Source organism: Lithobates pipiens, unplaced genomic scaffold (genome assembly GCF_037356315.1).
Source record: "Lithobates pipiens isolate NorthernLeopardFrog02 unplaced genomic scaffold, aLitPip1_a1.2 Scaffold_8, whole genome shotgun sequence".
Classification (NCBI taxonomy): domain Eukaryota; kingdom Metazoa; phylum Chordata; class Amphibia; order Anura; family Ranidae; genus Lithobates; species Lithobates pipiens.
In genome coordinates this window covers 469,971,099-469,997,704 of record NW_027507903.1, presented here as the reverse complement: position 1 = coordinate 469,997,704, position 26,606 = coordinate 469,971,099, and the positions used below count along the sequence as shown (strand labels likewise).

Sequence of the window (26,606 nt, the reverse complement as noted above, 5' to 3'; positions counted from 1 at the left end):
GACAGGCCACGTGCTCGCTCTCTTTCTCTGGGCTGAGGCCTTGGAGGTGCAAGTGGATGGAGCTCTGCTGTTAGGCCCAATAGACTGGTTGGGCCTAATGTCTGCTGAAGTGATCCTAAAGCTGTCCTGCATGGTCTGGAGGAAGCTGTGCCAAGTGGCAGGACAGAGCCAGGAAGAAGGCTGGTCTCTAAGAAGAAGGGCCTGATGACTCACTTGGGGGATGCACTGACATATGGGAGCCTGCTTACAGTGTTGCCTGATCTGGATCTGGTGATTTGGATCTGCAGAGTCTGTAAGTGATCTGCTATGGTATCACACTGCCAAATTTGGGCTCAGTCTGTGTCTTTTGAAGATTTATTGCAGATCTTGAACAAATGCAGGGATTGAGTGTGCAGGATACTCAAGGCACAAAATCTTCCCAGAAAAACCCTTGTTCAAACTGTATTAGGCCCCTCACTAGCAGCTTCAAAATGAATGCTGACAAAAAAAGAGGGTACAGCCAGCAAATCTGAAACCCTAAGAGAGAAGTCATAGTTCTTAGCAGCAACTTCTGGCATTGCTTCCTCAGTGAGCATTCCTGTACCTGAAGTTATGGTAAAAGGCTCCTATTTACAATGTCCAAGTGCTGTGGCGGCTGGTGCTCAACATTTTTTTTTTGGGGGGGGGGGGCACAAACAAACTGAAAAAAATCCCCATCGATTGCAGCCTCACTGTGCCCATCAAATTCAGACACTGTGCTATCAAACGCAGCCACTGTGCCCATCAATTGCCACCACTGTGCCCATAAAATGCAGCCACTGTGCCCATCAAGCGTTGCCACTGTGCCATCAAATGCAACCACTGTGCCCATCAAGCGCTGCCACTGTGCCATCAAATGCTGCCACTGTGCCCATCAAACGCTGCCACTGTGCCCATCAAATGCTCCCACTGTGCTCATCAAATGCTGCCACTGTGCCTATTAAATGCTCCCGCTGTGCCATCAAATGCTGCCACTGTGCCCATCGAATGCAGCCACTGTGCCCATCAAATGCTGCCACTGTGCCCCACTGATTAGCGGAGAGACGGTTCAGTGTTAGGAAAGTGAATATTAATTTGCTTTTCTAACACAGCTGGGTGAACTTTTTTAATGCCTATTAGAGCCTATGGTTCTAATCAGGTGCTTCAAAAACACCCCATGCCGCTGTAATTCTGGCACCCGGCGCCTGAAAAGGGGGTGGCAGTGGCGGCCGCAGACAGATTCATGAAATGCATGAATCTATCTATTGGTAATAGAGGGGGTGGCTGGAGAGAGGTGGTCGCGCCTGTGCGCTCTTATGGACACACCACCACTGTGCAGGTGGCAGCTCCCAACCAGCTCCTCTGCAACACTCTTCAGTGAAAGTTTCCTTTTTCCAACCCTGCCTTTACAGGTAGCATCTTTTGGGTCCCCAACACAGGGCACCCGCTGAGGCCTAGTAACGGTAACTCTCTGCAACACAGCACATACGCTTCCCCTCCCATGGCACAGCCCCAGGAGAAGAGAGAACTGATCAGATTCTCCCAAACATTAATCTTCTCCCTAGTTACACATTCTGGATCAGCCTTCCAGGGATTGTCTAAGGTCAGTTAACTATTTATATTCCAGTGAATGGCAGAATCAATCAGTCACAAGATTTAGGGATAAACCTGATCAGACCTAAAAAGTAAATTGCAGCTCAGCTGGCTACTACAGAGCTATACACTAAATTTAGCCAGGGCAGGGGCGGTATACATAATTAAATTAGAGAGCCTTATGCTTGTGTTAACGTTTTGAGAACTGAGCCTTCTCTGTATGGTAACATTTAAATCCTAACTGAAATCTCAGATTCGCAGTCAGACAGACATTTCATTTTCACTTTTCTGTTACAACTGGTGTGCTGTGTGTAAGCATATGATTGAGCCGTCTAACAGGTATCATAGCTAAAGTGGTTGTAAACCTTTACTAATGCTTAGTGAAGTGACTAGCCTCAGATGATACACAGAAATGAAACAAATCCCCCTACATAAGTTGTACCTGTTTATCTGCAGCCATTTCATCTGTAGATCACTCAAAACAGATCAAAACATTTTTCTCAGCTCTGGCAGCAGGGGGTGGGGATCTAGAACACATGAGTTCCCTAATATCTGATTGAAGGGAAGGGAAACACCCACCTCTACACAGTCTTACAGGCTGGTATTAAAATACTCACAGCTAAGGCTATGAATGCCTTGCTTGTGTGCTGAAGTGGGGCTGGCCATAGCCATCAAGGCTCTTGTTTCAGGAAAAACTGTCTGAAGTGACTCACGCTTGGTCCTTTGGATTTAGACTACTACACACTATAGAGGGATGTGCTGGGATGTGCTTTGTTCATTTTTTCATGTCTGAAGCTTACGACCACTTTAAGCTGGCCATACACTGGAAACATTTTGTTCGAAATGTTTGTTTCAGTATGAAAATGACTGCTAAGATCAGCTATAGTTGTAAAAATAATTTTGACAATCATAATCATGGTGATGATAGTGACTATAACAAGGGTGTCAGTAGATAGAATATTAATAATAATACTCTTGTTTCTGGCAGGTTTTATTGGTTGGTGAATGTGAACTGTCTGGTTGTGTTTCTGGGGATTTCTTATATCCAGCAGTCGGTGGCGAAGAATCTCGGATTCCTTATCCCCTTCGTGTCAGTAGTTATGGCACTAATCACCATCCACATGGTGCGTAATGAGCTCATCTACCAGCCGGTGAAAGGTCAGTCCATCTTCCATTAACCCACAGTACCTCACTATGACCATTTACACCATCCTATGTGATTCCAGTTTGCACACAGAAGGACCATAATGTGTGATTAGCATATTATTAGTAGCATTGATAGTATTAGTATACAGGGGCGTAACTATAGGGGGTGCAGCAGTCGCGACCGCAACTGGGCCCTGTGCTGCAGGGGGCCCATGCAGCCCCCTCTACATATGGCCGGCAGCAGCATAGGCAGCTAGGGGTACCAGTGCACCATGCACATGGGTGGCTGGAGGTGGAGGGTGACTAGCAGAGCGCCATGCTCGACTATCGCACTGGCTGCTCTTTAGTTGTGCATTCCCCGCATGACCTGTGTCCTCGGCTGGCTCCTCAGAGTACCCCTCTCCTGCTCTATGCATTGTCGCTCAGTCCGATGTCTGTTCTCCCCAGCCAGAGTCCCACCCAAACTGCACTGCATACTTCTCCCGGGTAAACAAACTTTAAGCACACAGATGCAGTGCAGCCCTATGAGAGCTGGCTCCCCGGAGGACACTGCAGGTTTGTCTGCCAGCCCCCCTCCTCCCCGTCATACACAGATGACGAAAGGTTTTTCTGGGAGATATGCTGATCGCCCGTCCAGCACACTGGATGGAGCCCAGGCCAACATGGATGAGTGCGCGGCCTGCAGCTTGGTCATGGTGAGTGAGAGGACCCCATCCCCCACACACCATTACTTACCCCCTCCATCTCCCCCTGGGGACAGGGGCCCCTTCTCACGTGGGGACAGGGACCCCCATCTCCCCTGGGGACAGGGACCCCTTTTCACCTGGGGGCAGTAACTTCATCTGCCATGGAGAAAAGGACCTCATCTCTTCTGGGGACGGGGACCCCATCCTGCCTAGGGACAGTCCCCCAATGGGGCACCTAAAAAAAAAAAAAAACTACTGATGCCAGTGGTGGAACTACAGGGCTCACAAAGGTCATACCTGTGACCACGCCCTGGAGTTCCACCGCTGGACTCGGAGGGAAGGGCCCTGGCTGGGGTTCAGGGGGGCCCCTTCATTGTTTCTTGCATCGGGGCCCTGAAGGTTCTAGTTACGCCACTGTTAGTATAATTATTAGTATTGGCAGTATTAGTAAAACTGGCCATATTGGTGGTATTATTGGTATTGATAGTATTAGTAGAATTAGTAGTACTGGTTGTGTTGCCAATTTTGGTAGTATTGGTTGGATTGGTAGTATTGTTAGCATTAGTAGTATTGGTAGTGTTGTTAGTAATGGTGGTACTGTTAATATTAGTAGTATTGTTAGTATTGGCCCAGTAATAGACAGAATGTCCACACATGAGGGAAAACTGCCACATTGCTGAAGAACATATTTCTGTGACGTAAATCGCCATGGCCAAGTAGACAAGATTTTCTCAGATGGTACCAGAAGCTACCAAGATTTTCCCTCCTGCATCACACAAGTGATGGTTCATGTATAGCAAACATGTAAGGAGGGCATAATGTAGGGTGTTAACATGATGATTAATAGGATGCTTTTGCAACTAAACTCTGCATGAGCTGCTTGCCTACCAAAATCAAGGAAAATTATAATTGAGAGTAAGGAGCTTTCTCACAGTAAATGACATAATGAACATTTTTCATAATTAATTTACAGGAGGCTTCATATAGTATCCTTACATGGGAGGCTCTGCCATATTATTATTCAGGAGGCTGCTGAACTACTATAACCACTTCAGCCCTGGACTGATTTACCCCCTTAATGACCAGAGCACTTTTTACAATTTGGCACTGCCCTGCCCTCCTTTTTTTTTTACCACAAATAGAGCTTTCTTTTGGTGATATTTGATCAGCACTGGGAATTTTATTTTTTGTGCTATACATGAAAAAAAGACTGTAAATTTTGAAAAAAAAAATTATACTTTCTACTTTTTGTTATATACAAAAAGAACAATAAACTCAATTTAAGTCATACATTTAGGCCAAAATGTATTCACCCACTCTCTTTTTTTCACTTATAGACTTTTGTATTTGTATATGCACTATATTGATGGATTGATTTCATTGATTTTTTATGTTTATTTGCACTGTACTGTTACTTTTTACTTTGTAATGTGGGATTTGGTATTTTGACCTATAGTATTCTAGCTGCATTTATTTTTTGCACCATTTTATTTTACATTTATTTTATTGTGTTCAGCGCTGATTGATTTTTTGTTTAGTATTCACCCACATGTCTCGGGTAAAAATTCAATAAGCGTATATTTATTGGTTTGCGTAAAAGCTAAAGCATCTACAAGCTATGGTACATTTACTGGAATTTACACAGCTTTTAGTTTATGACTACCTATCTCATTTCTTGAGGTACTAAAATGGCAGGGCAGTACAACCCCCCCCCCCCCCATTGACTCCTTTTTAAAAAATGTAGACACCCCAAGGAATTTGCTGAGAGGCATGTTGAGCCCATTGAATATTAATTTGTTTGTCACAAGTGATTGAAAAATTAGAAAAAAAAATGATATATTGCTCACACGTGAGACTTTTTGCAAGCCTAGCCGCGTACGGGACCCTGAAAACCAATCACCGCCTTCAAGCTTTCTAAGGGTGTAAATTCTTGATTGCACTCCTCACTATCTATCACAGTTTCGGAGGCCATGAAATGCCAAAATAGCACAAAACCTCCCAAATGACCCCATTTTGGAAAGTAGACACCCCAAGCTATTTGCTGAGAGGCATGTTGAGTATTTTGCAGATCTCGCTTTTTGTCACAAAGGTTTTGAAATTTGAAAAAATAAAACAATAAATACATAAATGTATTTATTGTTTTATTTTTTTCAATTTTCAAACCTTTGTGACAAAAAGCGAGATCTGCAAAATACTCACCATAACCTCTTAGCAAGGTTGAGCGGGGCTTGAACTGTGCTGGCATTTTATGCCCAATGTTAGAAGCTTAAGCCACACATCACCCACTCTTCTTTGTTTATTCTCTCTTTTATTATGCAACAAAAGATACACAAATACATATACAGAAATTGCATTGCTATGTCAACATTCCTTCTTACATACAATGCTTACAATATGCGTTATTCTCCCCTTTCCCCCCTCCCCAAAAAAGAAAACCACCTCTCCTCTCCTCTCCTCCCCCTTGACCCATAACCCTCTGTAAAATCCTTCCACCCTTCTGATTCTTTAAATTCTCTAAATTTTCCCCAAATGTTCCAATATGTCTCTAATGAATCCTCTACTGTATGGATTGTTTCCTCTATGGCTCTTACCATTTCCACTCTTACTATCCACTCTATATTCAGCGCTTCTTGGGTTCTCCACAAGCTCTGGATCAGGTCCTTAGCTGCATTTAGGAGGTATGGGACTAAAGTATTCTTATATTGGGCCGCCGTATTTCTGGTATTGTGAAATAGACATTCCCAGGGGTCATTCTGAATCCGTTATCCCGTTATTTGATGGATCGCTGCTATAAATCTCCCTCAGTAAGGTTGTATCTTTGTGCATTCCCACCACAATTGGGGGCCCTGTGCCCGAAGCCTGTGCGATCTCTGTGGGGTCATGTACCATCTTGCCAGAGGTTTATAGCACATTTCCACTGTTCCTTATATCGCTTGACAAGAAACAAGCTGTCCTAAGGTTTTTCCTTTTATGTTCTTCATCTCTAAGAAAACCTATCTCCTCCTTCCACTTTCCCAGATAGGGGGGAAATTCAGGTTCTACTTCCTTAATCAAAATTTTATATAAATTATTATTTATATATTATTATTTAAACATATTTTTGATATGCTTCGATTTAAACAAAGTGGGGAGCAAAATAATTTCTCTATTAACCTCATGTGTCCTTTTCCCCACAATGATTGTAGTAGTGATTGTGTAAAGTGCTTTAATTGTGCATACCTCCATTTGTCTAGTGGCTTATTTCCTCATTTATGTACGATTTCAGCATACGTATATATTCTATTACTAATATTTCCTCTTCTTTTGCCCATCTAGTGAAATATATGTGTTCCTCTTTCCCTGGTTTGAAATAGTTTGTGCCCAGTGTAGACATTAATGGTGAGTTGTATTCCCAGTGATGCTTGTGCTAGTTTGTGCTAGTAGCTAAATCCTGATATTGCCATGGTATCCAAACCATCTTTCGCATATCTACCCTACTTTGTATTATCTCTATATTTACCCAACTTTTTTCTTATGCATCCACTCTGCAATCCGGGAGACAGAGATCGCCTGATAATATTTCTCAAAAAATCTGGTGCTGCTAGTCCCCCTGCCCATTTTTCTTTCACCAATGTTGCATATGCAATCCTAGGATGCTTATGTACCCATATATATTTTAGTACCATTGACCTTAATTTCCTAAAATACACCTGAGGTACTGGTATTGGAATTATTTGAAAAATGTAAATCATCCTGGGTAAAATATTCATTTTTAAGGCATTCTACCTGTCCATGAGAGAGGCTTATATCTCAAGTTTTTTAAATGTTCCTTAATCTTATTAAGCACTGGTAAGTAGTTAGCCTCAAACATAGTCCCCAAGAATGGAGTAAATTTTATTCCCAAGTACCCCAATCCCTCCTTACACCATACAAAAGTGAATTTCGGTTGAATTGCCAGTTGTTCCTCCCTTGCGATGGTGATATTCAAAATCTCGGATTTGGACTTTTTTTTTTCAAAATTAGACAACTTTCCATATCTACTCAGCTCCTCTAGTATAATTGGAATTGTTATCCTACAGTTGGAGACACAAAAAAGCAAATCATCTGCATACGCGACTACTCTGTGTCATGGTTATGCAGTAATCTTTCTCTGTCAGCTTACCTCTCCTCATGTGTTCAGACTAAGAGGCCAGCCACTCTCACCTGGCTGTTTTTATAACCTCTCTAAGCTTGGCTCCACCCCAGGCCCTATCAGGGAACCTTATATTAACCTGTGCACTACAAGCCATCAACCATTGTGTATTCATTGTGTGTTTGGCTTCCTGTTTCCTCGACTATTCCTGTCTGCTCGTGACCCTGACCCTTTGGCGTGTCCCTGACTATCCCTGTTTGCCTGTGACCCTGTAACTTTGGCGTGTACTCTGTTGTTCCTGTCTGCTAGTTGCCTTGGCCTCTGCCTTATCCCTTTACTATCCTTGTTGTATCCTTGTTGTTCCAGCCTTCTCCTGCAGTCTACCGTGAGCATATGCTGTGAGACCCTATTGAAAATATTTATTGGACTCATGAGCTGTGGCATGCTATTACCATCATCCCGGAAATAGTAAATACAATTGATTGACACCTCAAATTTATTTGGGATTTTTAAGGCAATATAGAAAAAATTATACTAGATGTATATAAAAATATAAATTTTATTACAAATATCAAAAAACTTTACAATAACAAAGAAATCCATAAAATGACAATGTTGTGCTGACATATGTATATAGCATAAAATAATACCACATGCGTAAACTTTATGCAACAGAGCAAGCGGCTATTTACCTAGGCGTTTCGAAAAGTATGTATTAATAGTTTCTTCTTCAGGGAAGCCACTATCTGTGAACACACAACAAGCAATAAATATTTCGAAAAATACACTTATAAACATAGCATAATACATTTAAATCCCAATACTTGAATACTCACATGCTTATTTTTTATGCCATAAAAGGCATTTTCTCTTGTTTTGGCGACTGTCCCAAAGACGGAAAAAACGGGCCAAAGGGGAGAAAGTTGAACCAATAAATGAAGATGGTGAGGGTCTGCTACTATGTCACCGCACTCAAAGCCCTGGAGTCAAACAGACTCAACAAAGGATGGGAATGGAAAGCTCCTTTACATATGTGTCCAATGGCCCAGCAGATGGGGAAACATTACGTTGTATGAGCCCCAGTCTTGTCTGAGGAACCTAAGGCAAAGAGAACCAAGGAACCAAGGAATATTTTAGTCTAACCCCTAACATTGCATTTATCATAAAAGGAGGTTCCTAAATCATAGCTTACCACCGTATCAAGGTTCCAAATTCACTTGGGCTGTCGTTCTGCCCGGATAAATCATTGGATGACTTTGAAGTTATCAAAGACATCAATTTATTTGCACGTAAGGTACTTTTTAAATGTTTATACAGTAAACAATCTAAACAACAGGAAGTCATTCCACCTAATCTTACAGCAGCTGATTTTAGGGCTCTGCGCGGCCTTAACCAGCTGCTGCAGGAAAATGAATCAGCTTTAGAGGATTGGAAAGAGGAGACTGATAGTGAAGATAGTCCAGAAGAAGACCTTGGTCATAATTCTTCATCTGTGGTAAAAAAAAGTGTATAAGAAAAAAATCTAATAAGTTTCCTCCTTTGAGCTCTAATCCAGCCCTAGCATTATTTGTCAAACTGACAACCAAAGAAATCAAAAAAATGAAAAAGGATAAGGGTAAACCAAAAAATCTTAATTTAGAACAGAAACATGCTTTAAAATCACTCCAAGACAACGTAGAAATTACAATAAAACAATCAGACAAGGGGGGTAACATCGTTTTAATGGATAATTCCATGTATGAAGCCATGTGCCTAAATATTCTTGATGATCGGAAATGCTATTGTAGAATTTCGGCGCATTGTTTAGACAAATATAATCAAAAATTCTACGACCTGGTTGATGAAGCCTATAGAGATGGTGCCATTACCGTGGAGATGTGGGATTTTATACGCACTAAATATCCAAGAATACCTACAATGTACGCATTACCCAAAGTACATAAAAACATTCAGAATCCCCCGGGAAGACCCATCATCTCGGGGAATGGATGCATCTCGGAGGCTGTCAGCCAGGTCATAGACGATCATCTTAGACCACATGTCTTAGAATTAGCATCATATACTAAAGACACCATTCATTTATTGCAAATTTTGGAGGATTTGATAATTCCAGATACAGCAATATTGGTAACTATAGACGACAAATCACTCTACAATAGCATTCCCCATGATTTAGGAATAAAGGCAATACAACGTGTCTTGCAACAAAGGTCAACTGTTGAATGGAAATTCAACAACTTTATTTTATTAATGCTTGACTTCATACTGAGGCATAATGTTTTTTGTTTAAAGGATCCCACTACCTCCAGGCACAAGGGGTGGCTATGGGCACATGTTGTGCGCCCTCATACGCCAACTTGTACCTGGGGGAGTGGGAAAAAACCTTTTTGTCCAATGATGCATGGGCCACGTATACCGAAAACATCTTACTATGGCAACCAGGGCTGGTGCAAGGATTTTTGACACCCTAGGCGAAACCTCATTTTGGCGCCCCCCCCCCCCATTAGCTCTGCCCCTGACCCCACCCCTTTTCAATGCCCATGTATATGGTGGAGATGGTGGGGGGAGATTTTTGCAGCACCTCTCCACCTTTTCTTCAGCCCGTGAAGCACAGGCCCACACCAGGCTAACTGTGTAACTGCCTGTCCATACGAGCAGACAGATACACTGACAATGACTAAAATAATAATAAATGCACATTTTTTTTACCATTTTGCAAAAAGATCTGCATTTATTATTTTTTCACAAAGGTGAACTTGAACCTGCACACCTCAAATCACCCCAATTCCTGTATTTTCAGCACCTCAGATCACCCCAATTGCTTCATCAATCCCCTGAACACCTGTTCCTCGCTGCACCCCCCCCCCCACAACTCTGTTTATCTCTGTACCCTCCCTGCACCTGTGTACCCTCCCCGCACCTCTGCTTATCTCTGTACCCTCCCCGCACCTCTGTACCCTCCCCGCACCTCTGTTTATCTCTGTACCCTCCCCGCACCTCTGTACCCTCCCCGCACCTCTGTTTATCTCTGTACCCTCCCCGCACCTCTGTACCCTCCCCGCACCTCTGCTTATCTCTGTACCCTCCCCGCACCTCTGTACCCTCCCCGCACCTCTGTTTATCTCTGTACCCTCCCCGCACCTCTGTACCCTCCCCGCACCTCTGTTTATCTCTGTACCCTCCCCGCACCTCTGTTTATCTCTGTACCCTCCCCGCACCTCTGTACCCTCCCCGCACCTCTGCTTTTCTCTGTACCCCCCGCACCTCTGTACCCTCCCCATACCTCTGTACCCCACTTCACCTCTGTACCCTCCCCGCACCTCTGTTTATCTCTATACCCTCCCTGCACCTCTGTACCCTGCCCGCACCTCTGTTTATCTTTTGTACCCCCCCTGCACCTGTGTTCCCCACTGTATCCCACAATCTGTTCCCCTGTAATCACCCCCCACACACCTGTTCCCCTCTGTAACCTCCCCCCCCACACACACTTACCCCTCTGTCCCCCCATACATCTGTTCCCCTCTGTAACCTCCTCCCCCCCCCCACACACATTTCCCTCTGCCCCCCCCCCATACATCTGTTCCCCTCTGTAACCTCCTTCTCCACACACACACACATGTTCCCCTCTGTCCCCCCCACACATCTGTTCCCCTCTGCCCCCCCACCCCCACACATCTGTTCCCCTCTGCCCCCCCACACATCTGTTCCCCTCTGCCCCCTCAAACATCTGTTCCTCTCTGCCCCCCCCCCACCTCTGTTCCCCTCTGACCCCCCAATACATCTGTTCCCTTCTGTAACCTCCTCCCCCCACACACACGTTCCTCTCTGCCCCCCTCACACATCTGTTCCCCTCTGTAAACCCCCCCCCCCCCACACACACCTGTTTTCCTCTGTAACCCCCCCACACACATACACACACCTGTTTTCCTCTGTACCCCCCCACCTCTGTAACCCCTTCCCCCACATATCTTTTCTCCTCTTCCCCCCCCCCCCCCCCCCCCAGCACATCAGTTCCTCTACGCACCCACCCCCACACCTCTGTCCTGTCCCTCTAACCCCCCCCCCCCCCCCACACACAACTCTGTCCCCCTCTGCACATAATGCAATATGAACCTGACAGCAGTAAAAGTTTTTTTAAAAATTCAGGTTACTGGGTGCTGTTTTTTCACTGCCTGTGCACGCCATGGTAACCTCACTCCAAGCAGAGCAGCGCTGCTTCCTGTCCTCACAAAGTATCCTGACAGTCCAGGAGAAGGAGGGTGGGGAAATTCGCGTCAATCCCGAACTTACATGCAGCCGGGGGCTTCCATCTCATCCGGCCGGTTCCATGTATACTGTCTGCAGGCAAGCACTTCAGGGCGGGCCGGTGCTCTGCTCTTTGTCCAAGCTCTCTCCCCTCCTCTTCTCACTGCCGCCGCCGCCGCTAGGGAACAATAGAGACCTGCGCTGCGTGTGGTGGTACAGACAGGTCACACTCACTGGCAGTGGCACTGTGATCATCAGGGGCGTGCAGCGGCGCAGGGGATGTTTTCTTTACTTCCTTTATAATGGATACAGTACCCCGCCGCCGCTGCACTGGCGCCTCTGATACTATATGGAGGAACTCGGGAGCAGAGCGGCTGCTTGTCAAGTTAATTGCTGAGGGAAAGAGGGAGTAAGATCACTAGCGGCCGGGCGCCCTAGGCGGCAGTGCGCCCTAGGCGGCTGCCTTGTTTGCCTAGTGGTAGCGCCGGCCCTGATGGCAACGTTATATAGACAATGTATTTTTGATCTGGAATGGCCCAGAAGAAATGTTGAAAACATGCTTGGAGATGATGAATCAAAATAAATTTAAACATTTTCTTTACAATGTCCTACAATCAGACTCAAATTGATTTCCTGGACATTACCATCATGAAAAATGCAGCAGGGAGACTCACTACAAGATTATTCAGGAAGGAAACTGCCGGCAATACGCTTTTGCATGCCGGCAGTTTCCATCCTGAGTCTTTAAAAAAATCTATTCCATATAGTCAAATATTGCGAATAAAACGCAACTGCACAACCAATGAAGCCTTTCAAAAAGAGGCGGATGAACTCAGTAGGAGACTACTACTACTACGAGGGTACACAAAAACCTGCCTGAAAAAGGCTTTCAACCATGTTAAAAATCAAGATAGACAAACTTTGCTATTTGGAAAAAAGAAATCTAATATGGTTGAGAATACAACTAGATTAATACTACGGTTTTCAAATGAACATGAAAAAATAAAAAGAATTCTCACAAAATATTGGTCAGTATTGACAGAGGATCCAGTACTGTATCGACTGTTGTCACCCCAAGACCTCAAATTACTTTTTGTAAAGCCGGCTCTCTTGGAGACTCATTGGTACAAAGTGAGTATAAGGGTAACCAACGCCTAGATCCATGAAAAACTTGGGGAACATACCCATGTGGGTCTTGCTCCTTTTGTGAATACATAAAGCAACGGACAACTTTCAAGTTACCCAATGGTGAGAGTTTCCGATTAAAGCATTTTGCTAATTGTAAAACCAAAGGCGTTGTTTACCTGTTCCAATGTGAGTGCGGGGCTTTCTATATTGGGAAGATCAAACAAGAATTTGGTCAACGTATAAGTAAACATCTGTCCGCCATGAGGATCTGCAACCTCTACTTCCCCTTAGGGAGACATGTTGCAGAGGTTCATGCGCATAGGATGCCTGTTGTAAATTTTACTGTGGTAGATCGGGTACATATACCAATTAGAGGGAGGGATTGGAACAAAATACTCTTGCAACGCGAAATGCGCTGGATTGAACTCTTGGAAGCTACAATCTATCCAGGGCTTAATGAAACAGAGAGTTTTAGGCCATTTTTAGAGGGCTATGTTTCAGGAAAAACTGAATAATAAGTTGGTTGGTGGACAATTGGGCTCCTCTCCTAGATGTGATCTCCTGGGATTTATAAATATATATTTTTTTTCCCTTTTCCTTCTTTTCCAAATTTAAAAATAATAACAATATATATATATGTATTTTTGTATAGATTTTTTTATGTGAACAATACTTGATGTCTTCAATACATGTTTATAAGTGGACTAATTTTTGGACAGGATCTGCGGTCACCACACTCCCGGCACAGGTAAGCCCACCTGTGTGGCCTTACTAGGAGGGGGGTTGTTGGGGTTATATTTTACCCTCTTTCCCCTTCCTGTTTTTTGGCCACTTACGTGGGCCCTGGCTTTACTCCTGGCGGCCACCTTGTGTGGCGGTCAGGGGTTCATCCAATTTATTTCTGTGTTGGTGTTTTTAGTTCTTGCCTTTAGTGACATACCACAGGGGACAAATTCAATTGGTGTTCATCTGTGAATTTATAGTCATTTTTGTGGATTAATTTCCATATGCCCATCAAAAAGAGCTGATTGGGATAGGCCCCCTAAAGTGGATTGCAATATATTTAGCGATCTATGATTCATTATTTGATTCCTCCCCTGTTGGATATAATCCGGAAAGATGGATGGTGCCGTCTTTGTTGGGAACGACACCGACATCTGTTCATTTGTTCCCTGCAGAATGTATGTTGAAACTATCTGCGGTTGTTGTATACAGTCATTTCCTAGTGTGGAGAGGCTGCTACTTCCGGAAGTTCAAAAAAAAGCGTCACTTCTGGTTCCGGGGAAAATGACGTCATTTCCGGCTCCGGGTGAAAATGACGTCATTTCCGGTTCCGGCGGAAGATGACGCACCGGAAGTGCGACAAATAGCGGCAATAACGCCGCTGTTAGACCAATAATGGGTCTTGTATTTGGAGTAATCTCCAAGTGAGACCTCCAATCAAAAAAAGAGTATTTTTAATAACGAGGAGCTCTTTAAAGAACCTCCTATCAGAAAGAGCTGGTGGATAGATGGGAGGAGTCATTATTCCCATTGGGAGATTTTTTGGCGCCAATCTACTCAATAGGGGCTATTTAAGGCAGACGCCAGAAGTCCTATTCAGGTGGGAACTCTCCTCATGTCCTTTGGATTCTTCAGATCTGATGAAATCGGTAGGAAAACTGGGAAACATAGATCTAGGAATTTGGAACCTGATACGGCGGTAAGCTATGATTTAGGAACCTCCTTTTATGATAAATGCAATGATAGGGGTTAGACTAAAATATTCCTTGGTTCTCTTTGCCTTAGGTTCCTCAGACAAGACTGGGGCTCATACAACGTAATGTTTCCCCATCTGCTGGGCCATTGGACACATATGTAAAGGAGTTTTCCATTCCCATCCTTTGTTGAGTCTGTTTGACTCTAGGGCTTTGAGTGCGGTGACATAGTAGCAGACCCTCACCATCTTCATTTATTGGTTCAACCTTCTCCCCTTTGGCCCGTTTTTCCCGTCTTTGGGACGGTCGCCAAAACAAGAGAAAATGCCTTTTATGGCATAAAAAATAAGCATGTGAGTATTCAAGTATTGAGATTTAAATGTTTTATGCTATGTTTATAAGTGTGTTTTTCGAAATATTTATTGCTTGTTGTGTGTTCACAGATAGTGGCTTCCCTGAAGAAGAAACTATTAATACATACTTTTCGAAACACGTAGGTAAATAGCCGCTTGCTCTGTTGCATAAAGTTTACGCATGTGGTATTATTTTATGCTATATACATATGTCAGCACAACATTGTCATTTTATGGATTTCTTTGTTATTGTAAAGTTTTTTGATATTTGTAATAAAATTTATATTTTTATATACATCTAGTATAATTTTTTCTATATTGCCTTAAAAATCCCAAATAAATTTGAGGTGTCAATCAAATGCTGTGAGACCCTAGGGGTCGCGACCTGGAGCCAGACTGCAGCACAGTCCATCCTCACCACTAGACGACGTAAATTATTACGAAACGCGTAGGGCGGTGCGAACGTGTCGACGTCACCCCAGTCGTGTTCGTTCTTTTTAGACCAGGAAGGACGGGTTGGTCTCTGCGTTGGCGTGTGTCCGGCCGTGTGCACGCTTCTGTTTTGAACCTGCTTTTAAAGTCTTTTATGTAAGTGTATACGTTCGTTTTTTGCAAATTAAAATCATTGGTTTTACACTATCTGGAGCCTATGTTTTTCCCTATGTGATACCACGTTGAGTTGGGAGTGATATGTGGAGCAACAGCCATAGCCCTATTGCGTGAAAGATTCGGGATCGCCTGAGGGGGAACCGTTACCCGGATATCCTTTGATTGTTTTTGCCTGTGGTGACCCTCTGTAACGGGGGGTCGCTTGGATCTGGTAAGGAGCCAACTCATTCATTCGGTGATGGGAAAAGCACATTATATTTCTGGAGAAGATTTTTAATTTGTGCACTTCTAATTCAGCTCTTCACATGAAGTTTTTCTTCACCGGTGTTTATTTACCATATGGACATTTTATAATATTTTGGTATATAATTATATGGACATTATATAGAGTTTCTCAGAATACTTTTTGATAATTTAATTTATTATATGTAAAAAAACTGAAACCAAATAATTTTTCACTTTAGGGGTATATGCACAGAGTTCTACACAATTTGTACTGCGTTTGGGTAATTCACATTATTGACACGTATCTGTGTTCCATTTTTGTATTTAATTTTATTTATTTGTATATATAATAGTATGCATTATATCTTTGAGGTGGTCTTAGAGACAATAAGACACTAAGACTCATATCGTGGGTTTGGCACATACACATACCCCATTCACTTTGGGCATTTGAGGTTAGCGCAGTTCTTCTTTTTTTCTCTTTTTTTTTCTCTTAGACTCCGTGCCCTGGTGTATCTATCTGTGTTAGTGATCCAGTAGACCTGCTTCCTGAACCTCCCTGAGCACTATCCACAGCAGTCAGTTCTAGGGTCCACTATCTTAGCGGTGCACTTCCGACTCCTACGGAGTGCATCTGTCACCTGGTCTCAGATGACCTGACACTCTGTAGTCCCATTCCCCTACTCTCACCCCTCTGATGTCCGGATTTTTACGGATTGCTGCTAACAGGGGTTACAATGCCATTACAAAGAGCATTGGAGAGAGGGGACACCCCTGCCTTGTCCCATTAAATAGTTCAAGGGATGAGGATAGGTTCCCATTTATTCTAATTTTGGCTGTTGGATGATGATAAAAAGCAGATATCCACTTCATCATCCTAAACCCCAAAGTCAGTTATCTTAATGTTCCAAGCGTAAACCCCCAGTCCACCCTGTCAAAGGGTTTTTCAGCATCTATTGACAGGAATGCAACTGGGCCAAAAACATCGACTTAAGGCAAGGGAAGAGGTAACCAACCTCATGGGACTTTTAACGGTATCGATAATTACGTAATATGGAAGGAACCACATAGAGATCAATCACAATAGACTATAGATAAAAAATCTTAGAAATGTATTACAAACAAAGCAAAAAATTAACATTACATAAAATACACATAAATACACATAAACATTAAATATTTGGGATGTGGTATCGTTTGTTTTGGTGGCTTCACCTCGTTATTTAAATCGACTTAAAGCAGTTATCCCTTCCCTCTCTCCCTTTTAAAAATCCTACCTGGTCATTATGTATCCAGCTCGGTAGTAGCGGTTTTAGTCTCTCTGCAATTATTTTAGCAAAACTCTTTTATTTGTATTCAACAGGGATATTGGCCTGCTGGGGCTGCTGGATCCTTCCCTTCTTTTGAAAAAAAAAAAGAGTTATATAGGCCAATAATGATTCCTCATGCAAAGTTTCTCCTTCAGCCAAAAAATTCAGATATTCTCATAGTTTAAGGGTCAAAAACTTTTGGAATCTTTTAAATACAGGCTGGAATACCCAACGGCGCCTGGGCTCTTTCCCAGGGCCATACTTTTTATTGCTCTTGCTACCTCTTCCTGGGTAATCGGAGCTTTGAGTTGTTCCAGCTCCTCCTTAGGCACCATGGGAAGGTCTAGGCCTGCAGGTACTCATAAACTTCTGCATCTTATTTCTGTATATCTTCTACTCTCTGGTTCACCTGATATAACACGCTATGATATGCATGAAATATCTTCGCTATTTCAGGGGACAAATGTACCGTCTGCCCCTTGTCGTTTTCAATTTTAGGGATAAAGGATAGACTTTTCTTCTCCTTTACTGCTCTGGCCAGCCATTTCCCAGACTTATTACCCCATTGATATCTCTCTTTGTTTACTATATGAAAAGCAGTTTTTTTTATCCTGTTCTAACATTTACATTAATTCCTCTTTTTTTGCTATTAATTCTTGTATTTCTGAAATGCCTTGGGGTCTTATCGCTTGTTCTAAATCATATATCTCTATATATAAGGTATTAAGCTTCTCTCGCCTCTCTCTTTTCTTCCCTGCTCCAACCCCTATCAATATTTCCCTTATAAAAGCCTTGTGTTCTTCCCACAGGGTTGACCGGGGGATTTCTGGTGTATCATTAACTGAAAAAAAAATTCTCCAGCTCTTGTTCAATCTTTTTATTTATCACCTAATCCTGAATAAAAGAGTTATTTAATCTCCAGTTCCTTTCCCCCATGGAATCTCATGATATTTCTAATTGAATCACTACTGGGGAATGATCAAAGAGGGTTATTGCTTTAATCTCCACCTTTTTAAGAGACTGTAGTAGTTCATGTTCTATAAGGACATAATCGATCCTTGAAAATGACCCATGGACTGGGGAGTAGAAAGTAAAGTCCCTTTTCCCTGGGTGCCTGACTCTCCATGCATCTACCAGCTGACACTCCAATAACATTTTTACCGCCTTTTGTCTCAAATGTATAAGGAGAGGGACCCCCCGTAGTATCTATTCGAGGGTCTATACTCAAGTTTAAGTCTCCTGCTATTATAATAAGTTTACCTTCATTAAATATCTCAAGTTTTTTCAAAACTTTCATTAAGAATTTATCTGGTTCTCTATTTGGGGAGTAAATATTCACCAGCGTACCTTCAATGTTACATAATCTTCCTTTTATAAAAAGGAGCCAGCTGCTCCTGTACAGTAAATACTGTGGTCTTATCAAAATTTATGGCCACCCCCCGCAAATGGCTAGATACCGAATCACCATAAAACCATACGGGGAACAAGTGCGAAGACAATCTGTGCCAAGAAGCATGTGCAATATGTGTTTCTTGAAGACAGACCACATTCGCCCCAATAATATGCAACTCTTTGTTTAATTTATATCTGTTACTTGGAGTGTTCAGTCCTCTTATATTATAAGAAACTTATTGTGGTCATAATTCATTATAGGGAGCACATGGCAAGCCCAGTAGGCACAGGGGGATAGGGAGGGGAGAGAAAAAAAAACCCCCAGAGAAAAAGCCCACCACCCCATTCAATCCCATCTTCAGCCAGTAGCACATAACAGAAACATTTTTCCATAATTAGTTAACATGTAACAGTGCATATCAATTCTCTGGAGTTTATCAGCTGGTATAAGTGGTTTTTAAACACAGTAGACAATTCCTTTTCCCCAAAAGACCTCATAGCGCTCTTAATGATAAAAGTATACAGCAAATTCCTGTTTTAAAAAAGCATTCCTTTTCTCTCTTAAGGCACATAAGGGTTGTTTAGAGGTAAACAAAAACCTTCTAATGCTCTTTACGTTTTTTAAATATGCAATAAACCGTTCCTTTCTTGCTGTTACAGGTAAGTATTTTCTTTGCATATTTGAAGATAAATTCCTACCGCCTTCCAGTAAGTCTCTCCTCTCAGAATGGGGGTACAGCCTTCTATCTTCCCCCTCTGACCATCGGGGTCCATACCTAGGTCCCAAGCTGCTCCTCCTCCACTCTGTGCTCCGTGCTTCAATGGAGAAGATCCCAGGCTCCTATCTAAGCCACTCAGCAAGGAAGGAAAACCAAGGGGACCGCAGCAAGTGTGCACAGCCAGTGCACACCGCAAGTCCACAGGCAACGGGATGAGTCCCATGATCCCCAGCAGCAGAGAGGCAACAGGAAGGGGTCCGCAGCAACGGGGATGCACTAGGCCAAACTAGATGGAGAGGTGCCGGGATGCCAAAGTTAGGCCGTGGATACTTGCGCTACCTCCACCAGCGCTTCAGCTCCCATCCTCACACAGCCCCCTCCTCCCCTCGGCATTGACAGGAACCTTTGGGCGGGGTCCTGGAGTCCAGTACGAGCGTGAGTCACCACATTTCAGGGCTCCTCCCGCATCCTCTGCTGTTTTCTACATCACCCACTCTTCTAACCACTTGAACCACCAAGCCCTTTTTGGCAGTTTTTGTTTACATGAAAAAATAATTTTGCCCAAACATTATATATATTTTTTTAAAGCAGAGGCCCTACAGATTAAAATTGCGGGAGTTTTTTTCACAAAGTATTTGTACAGCGATTTTTCAAATGCAATTTTTTGGGGAAAAAACACTTTTTTGAATTTTAATGCACAAAAACACACTATAGTGCCCAAATGTTTGGTGAAATATAAAAGATGATGTTATGCGGAGTATATAGATATCAAACATGACATGCTTTAAAATGATGCACACCCGTGCAGCAGCAAAAACTATATACATTTTTAAAAGCCTTTACAGGTTACCACTTTAGATTTACAGAGGAGTTCTACTGCTAGAATTACTGCCCTCGATCTGATGTTCATGGTGATGCCTCACATGCATGGTGCAATTGCTGTTTACATACACCACAAGACCGACGCTTACATTCATCTCTTTTCAACCCTTAAAGCTTTTGACCACACCAAGATTGGTATGATAAGATGCTTTCCCAATGGCACTGTTTATATCCAGCAAAACCAAAGTCATTAAATGCTTGTAGCTTCCGGTTTCTTAGGCCACAGAGATGATTGGAGCCATTCTATTCTCCGATCAGCTCTATGGTTAGCTGGCAGAACCACCGGCTGCATTCTCAGGTTCCCCCCGGTGGGACACAAGAGCCGAGAAAACCATGAAAGACGGTGGGAGGGAGGAAGTTCCCTCCCACTGCTTGTAAAAGCAGTCTAGCGGCTATTTAGCTGCTGGGATTACTTTTACATGAAAGCCGACTGCTGGCTGAAAAAACGATACCAAGATAACACAAAAACCTGCAGACATCATTCTGGTATAACCACTCAAAGTCCAGCAACATACCAATACGTCGCTGGTCCTTGTTGGGCATATATTGTAATGTTCTTTTTTTTCATGCAGCTTGTGGGTTAAATGAAAAAAGGGAACCTAACAGATTCCTCCATTCACATCAATCAATCAGTGGTATACCCATCATTAGAATACCGGCCTGCATCCACCCACTTCTAATGACTGACATACATGCACTGTTCTTTTTTTTTTCATTAAGCCCATGGGCTGAGCGAAAAAAAAGAACAGAATGCACTATTCACATCAATCGATCTAGATGAAGAAATCTCTGCAAAGAATGGAAAGAAATTTCTGCTAATTACATGCACCATTCTTTTTTTTTTCGTTTAGCCCATGGGATGAAGAAATCTCTGCCAAGAAAAGTAAATAAAATATATGCAGACGCATAGTGTCAATCCATCCCTAATGTCCACCCCTTCCCCTATACTTCGTCAAATATGCTATTTTTTTAACTGTGCTGGTGAAATTGCCTCCTACAGTCGCTGATTTACGTATCGTGAGAAAAAATCCTATTGCTGTCAAAATAAATAAATCAGTGCTGTAGCTGAATGGCGTACCTGCAAAGCAAACAATGGTAACAATAAATAACAGTATCATAAAACATTAATTCAATAAAACTAATTTTTACATTTCAATCTGTGCCAAAAAAAGAGTAAAAAATATATGCAGAAGCATAGGGGCGATCCGCCCCTGATGTCCACCCCTGCCCCCATGCTTCAGCATATATGCTCCTTTTTTTAACTGTGGTGCTGAAATCACCTCCTACAGTGCTGGAGTCATGAATATACGTATCGTGAGAGCAAACCCTGTTGCTGCCAAAATAAATAAACCCGTACTGCAGCTGAATGGCATACATGAAAAGCAAATAATGGTTAACAATAAAACACAGTAACAATAAAACATTATAGTAAAGCATAAAATACAGTAAAACAGAGCATAACAATAGTGAGAGAAGAACAATAAAACAACAACTATTTTTTATTTATTTTTTTAATGTTTTTTTTTTTCTTTTCTTTTTTTTACACTTTTATTGTAACTATAAACGTTCCAGCTTAGGGTCTCTCAAAATGTGAGAAAGTGTGCCCTAGGACTGTGCCATGCTGTACCCTATTCTAATACTCCACTAGTGTGTGGTAGCGATGGAAATAGTCACTGATGCAGAGACCAGGTTGGTCAGGACAGGAGGGACAATTAAAGCAGGTGTAACGCCTATATCTGCGTTTTCTACAAACACAACATCTTCTTTGTGGTGTTCTTTGGGTAAAGGTCCCATGGAGGACATCTGGAAAATGCCTCTCATGCAGCCGTCTCACTGCATTTGGATTGGGACGTTGGGCCACAGCACCGTCTGGAAACAGATAGGCTGTGATTATCTCTTCCTGGAATTTTAGGAAGGATACAGTTCTTCCTGATGCTTTGTATAGCACATAAGTGTTCAGCAGAGACAACTGGAAGAAGTATACAGACACTTTTTTATACCAGCATCTAGCCTTAGAGGCAATTAAGTACAGCGCCATCATCTGGTCATTGAAGTCCACCCCTCTCATGTTAAGGTTGTATTCGTAGACACAGAGGGGCTTCTCAACATCGCCATCATCTGGTCATTGAAGTCCACCCCTCCTATGTTAAGGTTGTATTCGTAGACACAGGGGGGCTTCTCAACAACACCAGTCGCCATTGTAATTTGGATTGCTGTATCTGCGTGAATGGTGGACAGAACAAAAACATTCCATGTGTCCCTCCACTTCATTGCGAGCAATTTATTACACTTCAAGCAGGTTCTCTCCCCCGTCTAAATCTGGAATCTACAAGCTGTTGGGGGAAGCCCTGGTGGCACACTTGTGTATTCATTGTCCACGTACAAGTGATACCCCTTTCTAAATAAGGGTGACATCAAGTCCCAAATAATATTACCGCTTCTCCTATGTAGTCTGGGCAGTAGGGGGGCTCCACGCTAGGGTTGCCCCCTGTACAGGAATGACCTGGACAGTCCGTGTTTTCAATGATGTGCCCGGGGTTGTATCCTCCCGTAACCCGGACACCACAGCATAAGCTCTAGTCCCAGCCAGTGTGGAATGCACCTGCAGCTCTCCACCAGCACCATGCCCTCATACCCCCCTGCTAAATGTGCTCTCTCCCGAAGACCCACCAGCAGCACCCCCCCCCCCCCGCTCCTGTGCCTTCAGTGGTGAGTGTCTCATCCTGCTCCCCGCTCTGATGCGCTACAAGTCACCCCCCCTTTCCCCCCTCCTTCAGTGGTGAGCAGCACTCCCGTCTGGGTCTCCCATTGCCCCCCTGTCAATGTGCTGATTAGCACATGCAGGACGCTCTTTCCCACCAGCAGCACGCTCTCCCCTTCTTCCCCTGCTCCAGCCTCCAGCAGAGCTAATGTCTTGTTTGTGAAATGACAGGTAAGTTACAGACTAGTCAAGTCGGTCCCCCTCCTCTCCCCTCTCAATGCAGCGCTACTTGCAGTAGCCCAGTAGAAGGAGCAGCCAGTGTAGTGATCAGCCTCAGTACAGGAGCAACCCACAGCTTACAGAACGGGACAGCAGGAGAGAGGTATATACAGTCCCCCACTGAGCACCACTGTCCCCCTGTCCATCCCACGGTCCCCCCGTCCATCCCACCATCCCCCCCATCCAACCCCCTGTACTCCCACCCCACCATCCCACATTTCCCCGTCCATCCCACATTCCCCCCGTCCATCCCACTGTCCATTCCACCACCCCGTCCCCCCATCCATCCCACGGTCCCCCCATCCATCCCACGGTCCCCCCATCCATCCCACTGCCCCCATCCATCCCACTGCCCCCCATCCATCCCACTGTCCCCCGTCCATCCCACTGCCTCTCGTCCATCCCACTGCCTCTCGTCCATTCCACTGCCCCCCTGTCCATCCCACTGCCCCTGTCCATCCCACTGCCCCCCATCCATCCCACCGTCCCCCCATCCATCCCACTGCCCCCCGTCCATCCCACCGTCCCCCTCATCCATCCCACCATCCATCCCATCTCACTGCCCCCATCCAACCTACTGCCCCCTTGTCCATCCCACTGCCCCCTGTCCATCTCACTGTCCCCCCATTTATCCCACTGTTCCCCTGTCCTTCACACTGTCCCCCCATCCATCCCACTGTCCCCCCATCCATCCCACTGTCCTCCCATCCAACCCATTGTCCCCCATCCATCCTACGGTCCCCCTGTCCATCCCACTGTCCTCCCATCTATCCCACTGTCCCCCATCCATCCCACGGCCCCCCTGTCCATCCCAATGTCCCCCTTTCCATCCCAATGTCCCCCTTTCCATCCCAATGTCCCCCATCCATCCCACTGTCACCCGTCCATCCCACTGTCCCCCGTCCATCCCACTGTCCCTCTGTCCATCCCACTGTCCCTCTGCCCATCCCACTGTCCTGCTGTGCATCCCATTGTCCCCCTGTCCATCCCACTGCCCCTTTGACTACTCTGTGGCCCCCCTGACCACTCTGCAGCCCCCTCACCATCCACCCTGATGCCTCCCTCTGTGCATCCTGCTGGTGTGGGGTTCTTTGAGGTGCTGTGGTTAGGTTGGTCCACTTTGGAGTACCTTAGATATGATGGACTGATTTGGAGTGTTGAGATAGAATGGGCAACTTTGGTGTGGTGTTGATAGTGTTGGTTGCTATAGGTAGGAAGGGCTACTTTGAACTGTCAGTGGAAGGTTGGGGTGCAGTGGATAGTAAGGAGTGTTCTAGGTAGGGTGGGTATATACAAAAAATATCACGTATTCATAGGTGGCTGAGTTACAAGAATAATAGCACTAAAACAAATGGTATTACATGTAAAATGATGCCCATATAAGGGATAAAAGGTGAATATTCACCTTTAGTATAGTATAGATCTGACCATATCAAAGATATTGATCAGTTAAAACACTTTTCTAGTAAGGGATGTGTACTGTGTGCATGTGTGTTAGCGCTACTGGCAATCAAAGGGTTCAAATCTGACGCTGTCTGGGATTGAAGTTAACTGACGCTAACTAGCTAACCAGTGACACGAATACAGTGATAAGAAAAGAGATCTGTATACTATACTAATGCCACAGTGACAGGGAATGGAAGGGTTAACTGGGGGTGATCAAGGGGTTAAACCTTTATTAGGGACTATAAGGGGGGTACCCTAAACCTACTTGGGCCTAACACTAACTGTCACTAACTGCCCTAATGCTGATTAGTGTCACAAGTGACACCATTACAGTGATCAGTAAAAAATCCGAAAAACTGCACTTGGTGACACTGTGACAGGAAGTGAAAGCGTTATCTGGGGGGGGGGGGTCAGGGGGCAATCGGGGGGTTAAAAGTGTGCCTATGTCCCGGTGTTAGTGTAGCGCTTGGTGTACTCACTATGGATGTCTTCTCCTTGCTCGCTGGAACTGAAAAGGGCTACACGAGGGGAGATGTCATCACTTCCTCTGCCTGTGTTTACATTACACAAGCAGAGGAGGCTTTTCATTCACCAGAACCAATCAGCAGGTCCAGACCAGAAATCATTGGCCTGGGCCTGTAGATCAATTGGTTCATTGCAGGGACGGCGGGGGGCGCACTCGTGAGCTATGTACACCTATGGCAATTCGCACAGCCAAGCCAACCTACTTCAGTATAACTGCGGCGGCTGGTCGGCAACTGGTAAAGGAAACTCCACTGTATTATTACACAGGAGGGTCCACCATTATTTTACTTGGAAGGTGTTGCTGTATTACTACAAGGGAGGCTTTGCTGTGTTGTTATATGGGAGGCTCCACCATATTATTACTCAGAAAGCTCTGCCCTATTACTACCAGGAAGACTCTGCTGTATTATTATATGAAAGGGTCCACAATATTACTCAGAAAACTCTACCTTATTACTACAAGGGAGGCTTTGCTGTATTATTACACAGGAGGCTGCAGTTCATCATTATATTACATCCATTACATCCACTATAATATTAATTAGAGGTCTCTAATATATTACTTCCAGTTAGTCTCCGCTGTATTATTACATGGATAGCAAGCAATTGTACTGCAAGTTTGAAAATGACTTGCTAAGCTATTGCTAAACGTGCCAGGCTTCACAAGTTTGTTGCACAATTAAAGCAAGTCCACATTGCATGACTCCAGATGGACTTTCTTTGCAAACATTCTGCAAGCTTGCTGCAAGTTCAGGTTCAGTTATGTTGTCCAATAGTCATCCCACCACAGGGGTCACTGTGGCTGATTTTTCATGCTGTGGACATGCAGAGCTCTTGCTGTAGACTCACCACTGCAACTTTGCACTTGCTAGAGACTTGCCACGCAAATTTACTACAAATTCGAAAAGTGTCAACTAGAACTTGTGCTTCAAGTGCTCTGTAAGCGTACAACTTGCCAGTGAAAATGTGCAGCAAGTTAAAAGACTTACAATTCAACACTGCCACAAATGTGTGACAAGCTATTCTTGCTATCTGGGCTATTGTTACTCAGAATGATCTGCTGTATTACTACAAGGAAGATTTTGTCAGTAGCTTTTCCTGGACTGGCGGCCTCACTTTTCTCTGTTTTTTCATAGATGGAGTTTACATTAAATGGTTGTTTGTTTTCCTTTCACAGCGCGCACCATCAGAGGAATCATTTCCCAAACGCTCCAACAATACCAACAGCTAAATGACGATTATGTTTTATGATTTTGTGACAGGAGTGTCCAGACACTGCTGGCTAACGGCTCTCATAGCGGCATTTTGCTGCTTGTAGTAAATAATAAAGTCTGTAATCTGACAGATGAAGAGCGATGTGAAATCTCTGGAATATTTGCTGCTGTCACAGATACGCTGGAGTGCGTCCTGTCAGCTTCAGCTAATAAGAGATAAAATATCCAGATGAGGTGAATGAAGACCAAAAAAACATAATACGATTTAAAAGAAAGAATTTACTTTAATAGAAATGACATACACATGTGTCAGACACAGAACCCAATATGTATGTGTACAGGGGAAGT

General features: G+C 43.9%; 1 protein-coding gene across 1 annotated transcript in view; it reads left to right on the top strand.

The window, feature by feature from the left end:
- Window positions 1-26,606, top strand: part of SLC15A5 (solute carrier family 15 member 5) — an 81,368-nt gene that overhangs the window by 13,406 nt on the left and 41,356 nt on the right. The window contains exon 3 of the mRNA XM_077468615.1: window positions 2,579-2,748. Within this exon, the coding sequence (XP_077324741.1) occupies window positions 2,579-2,748 (170 nt within the window). The remainder of the gene's footprint in view (window positions 1-2,578; window positions 2,749-26,606) is intronic.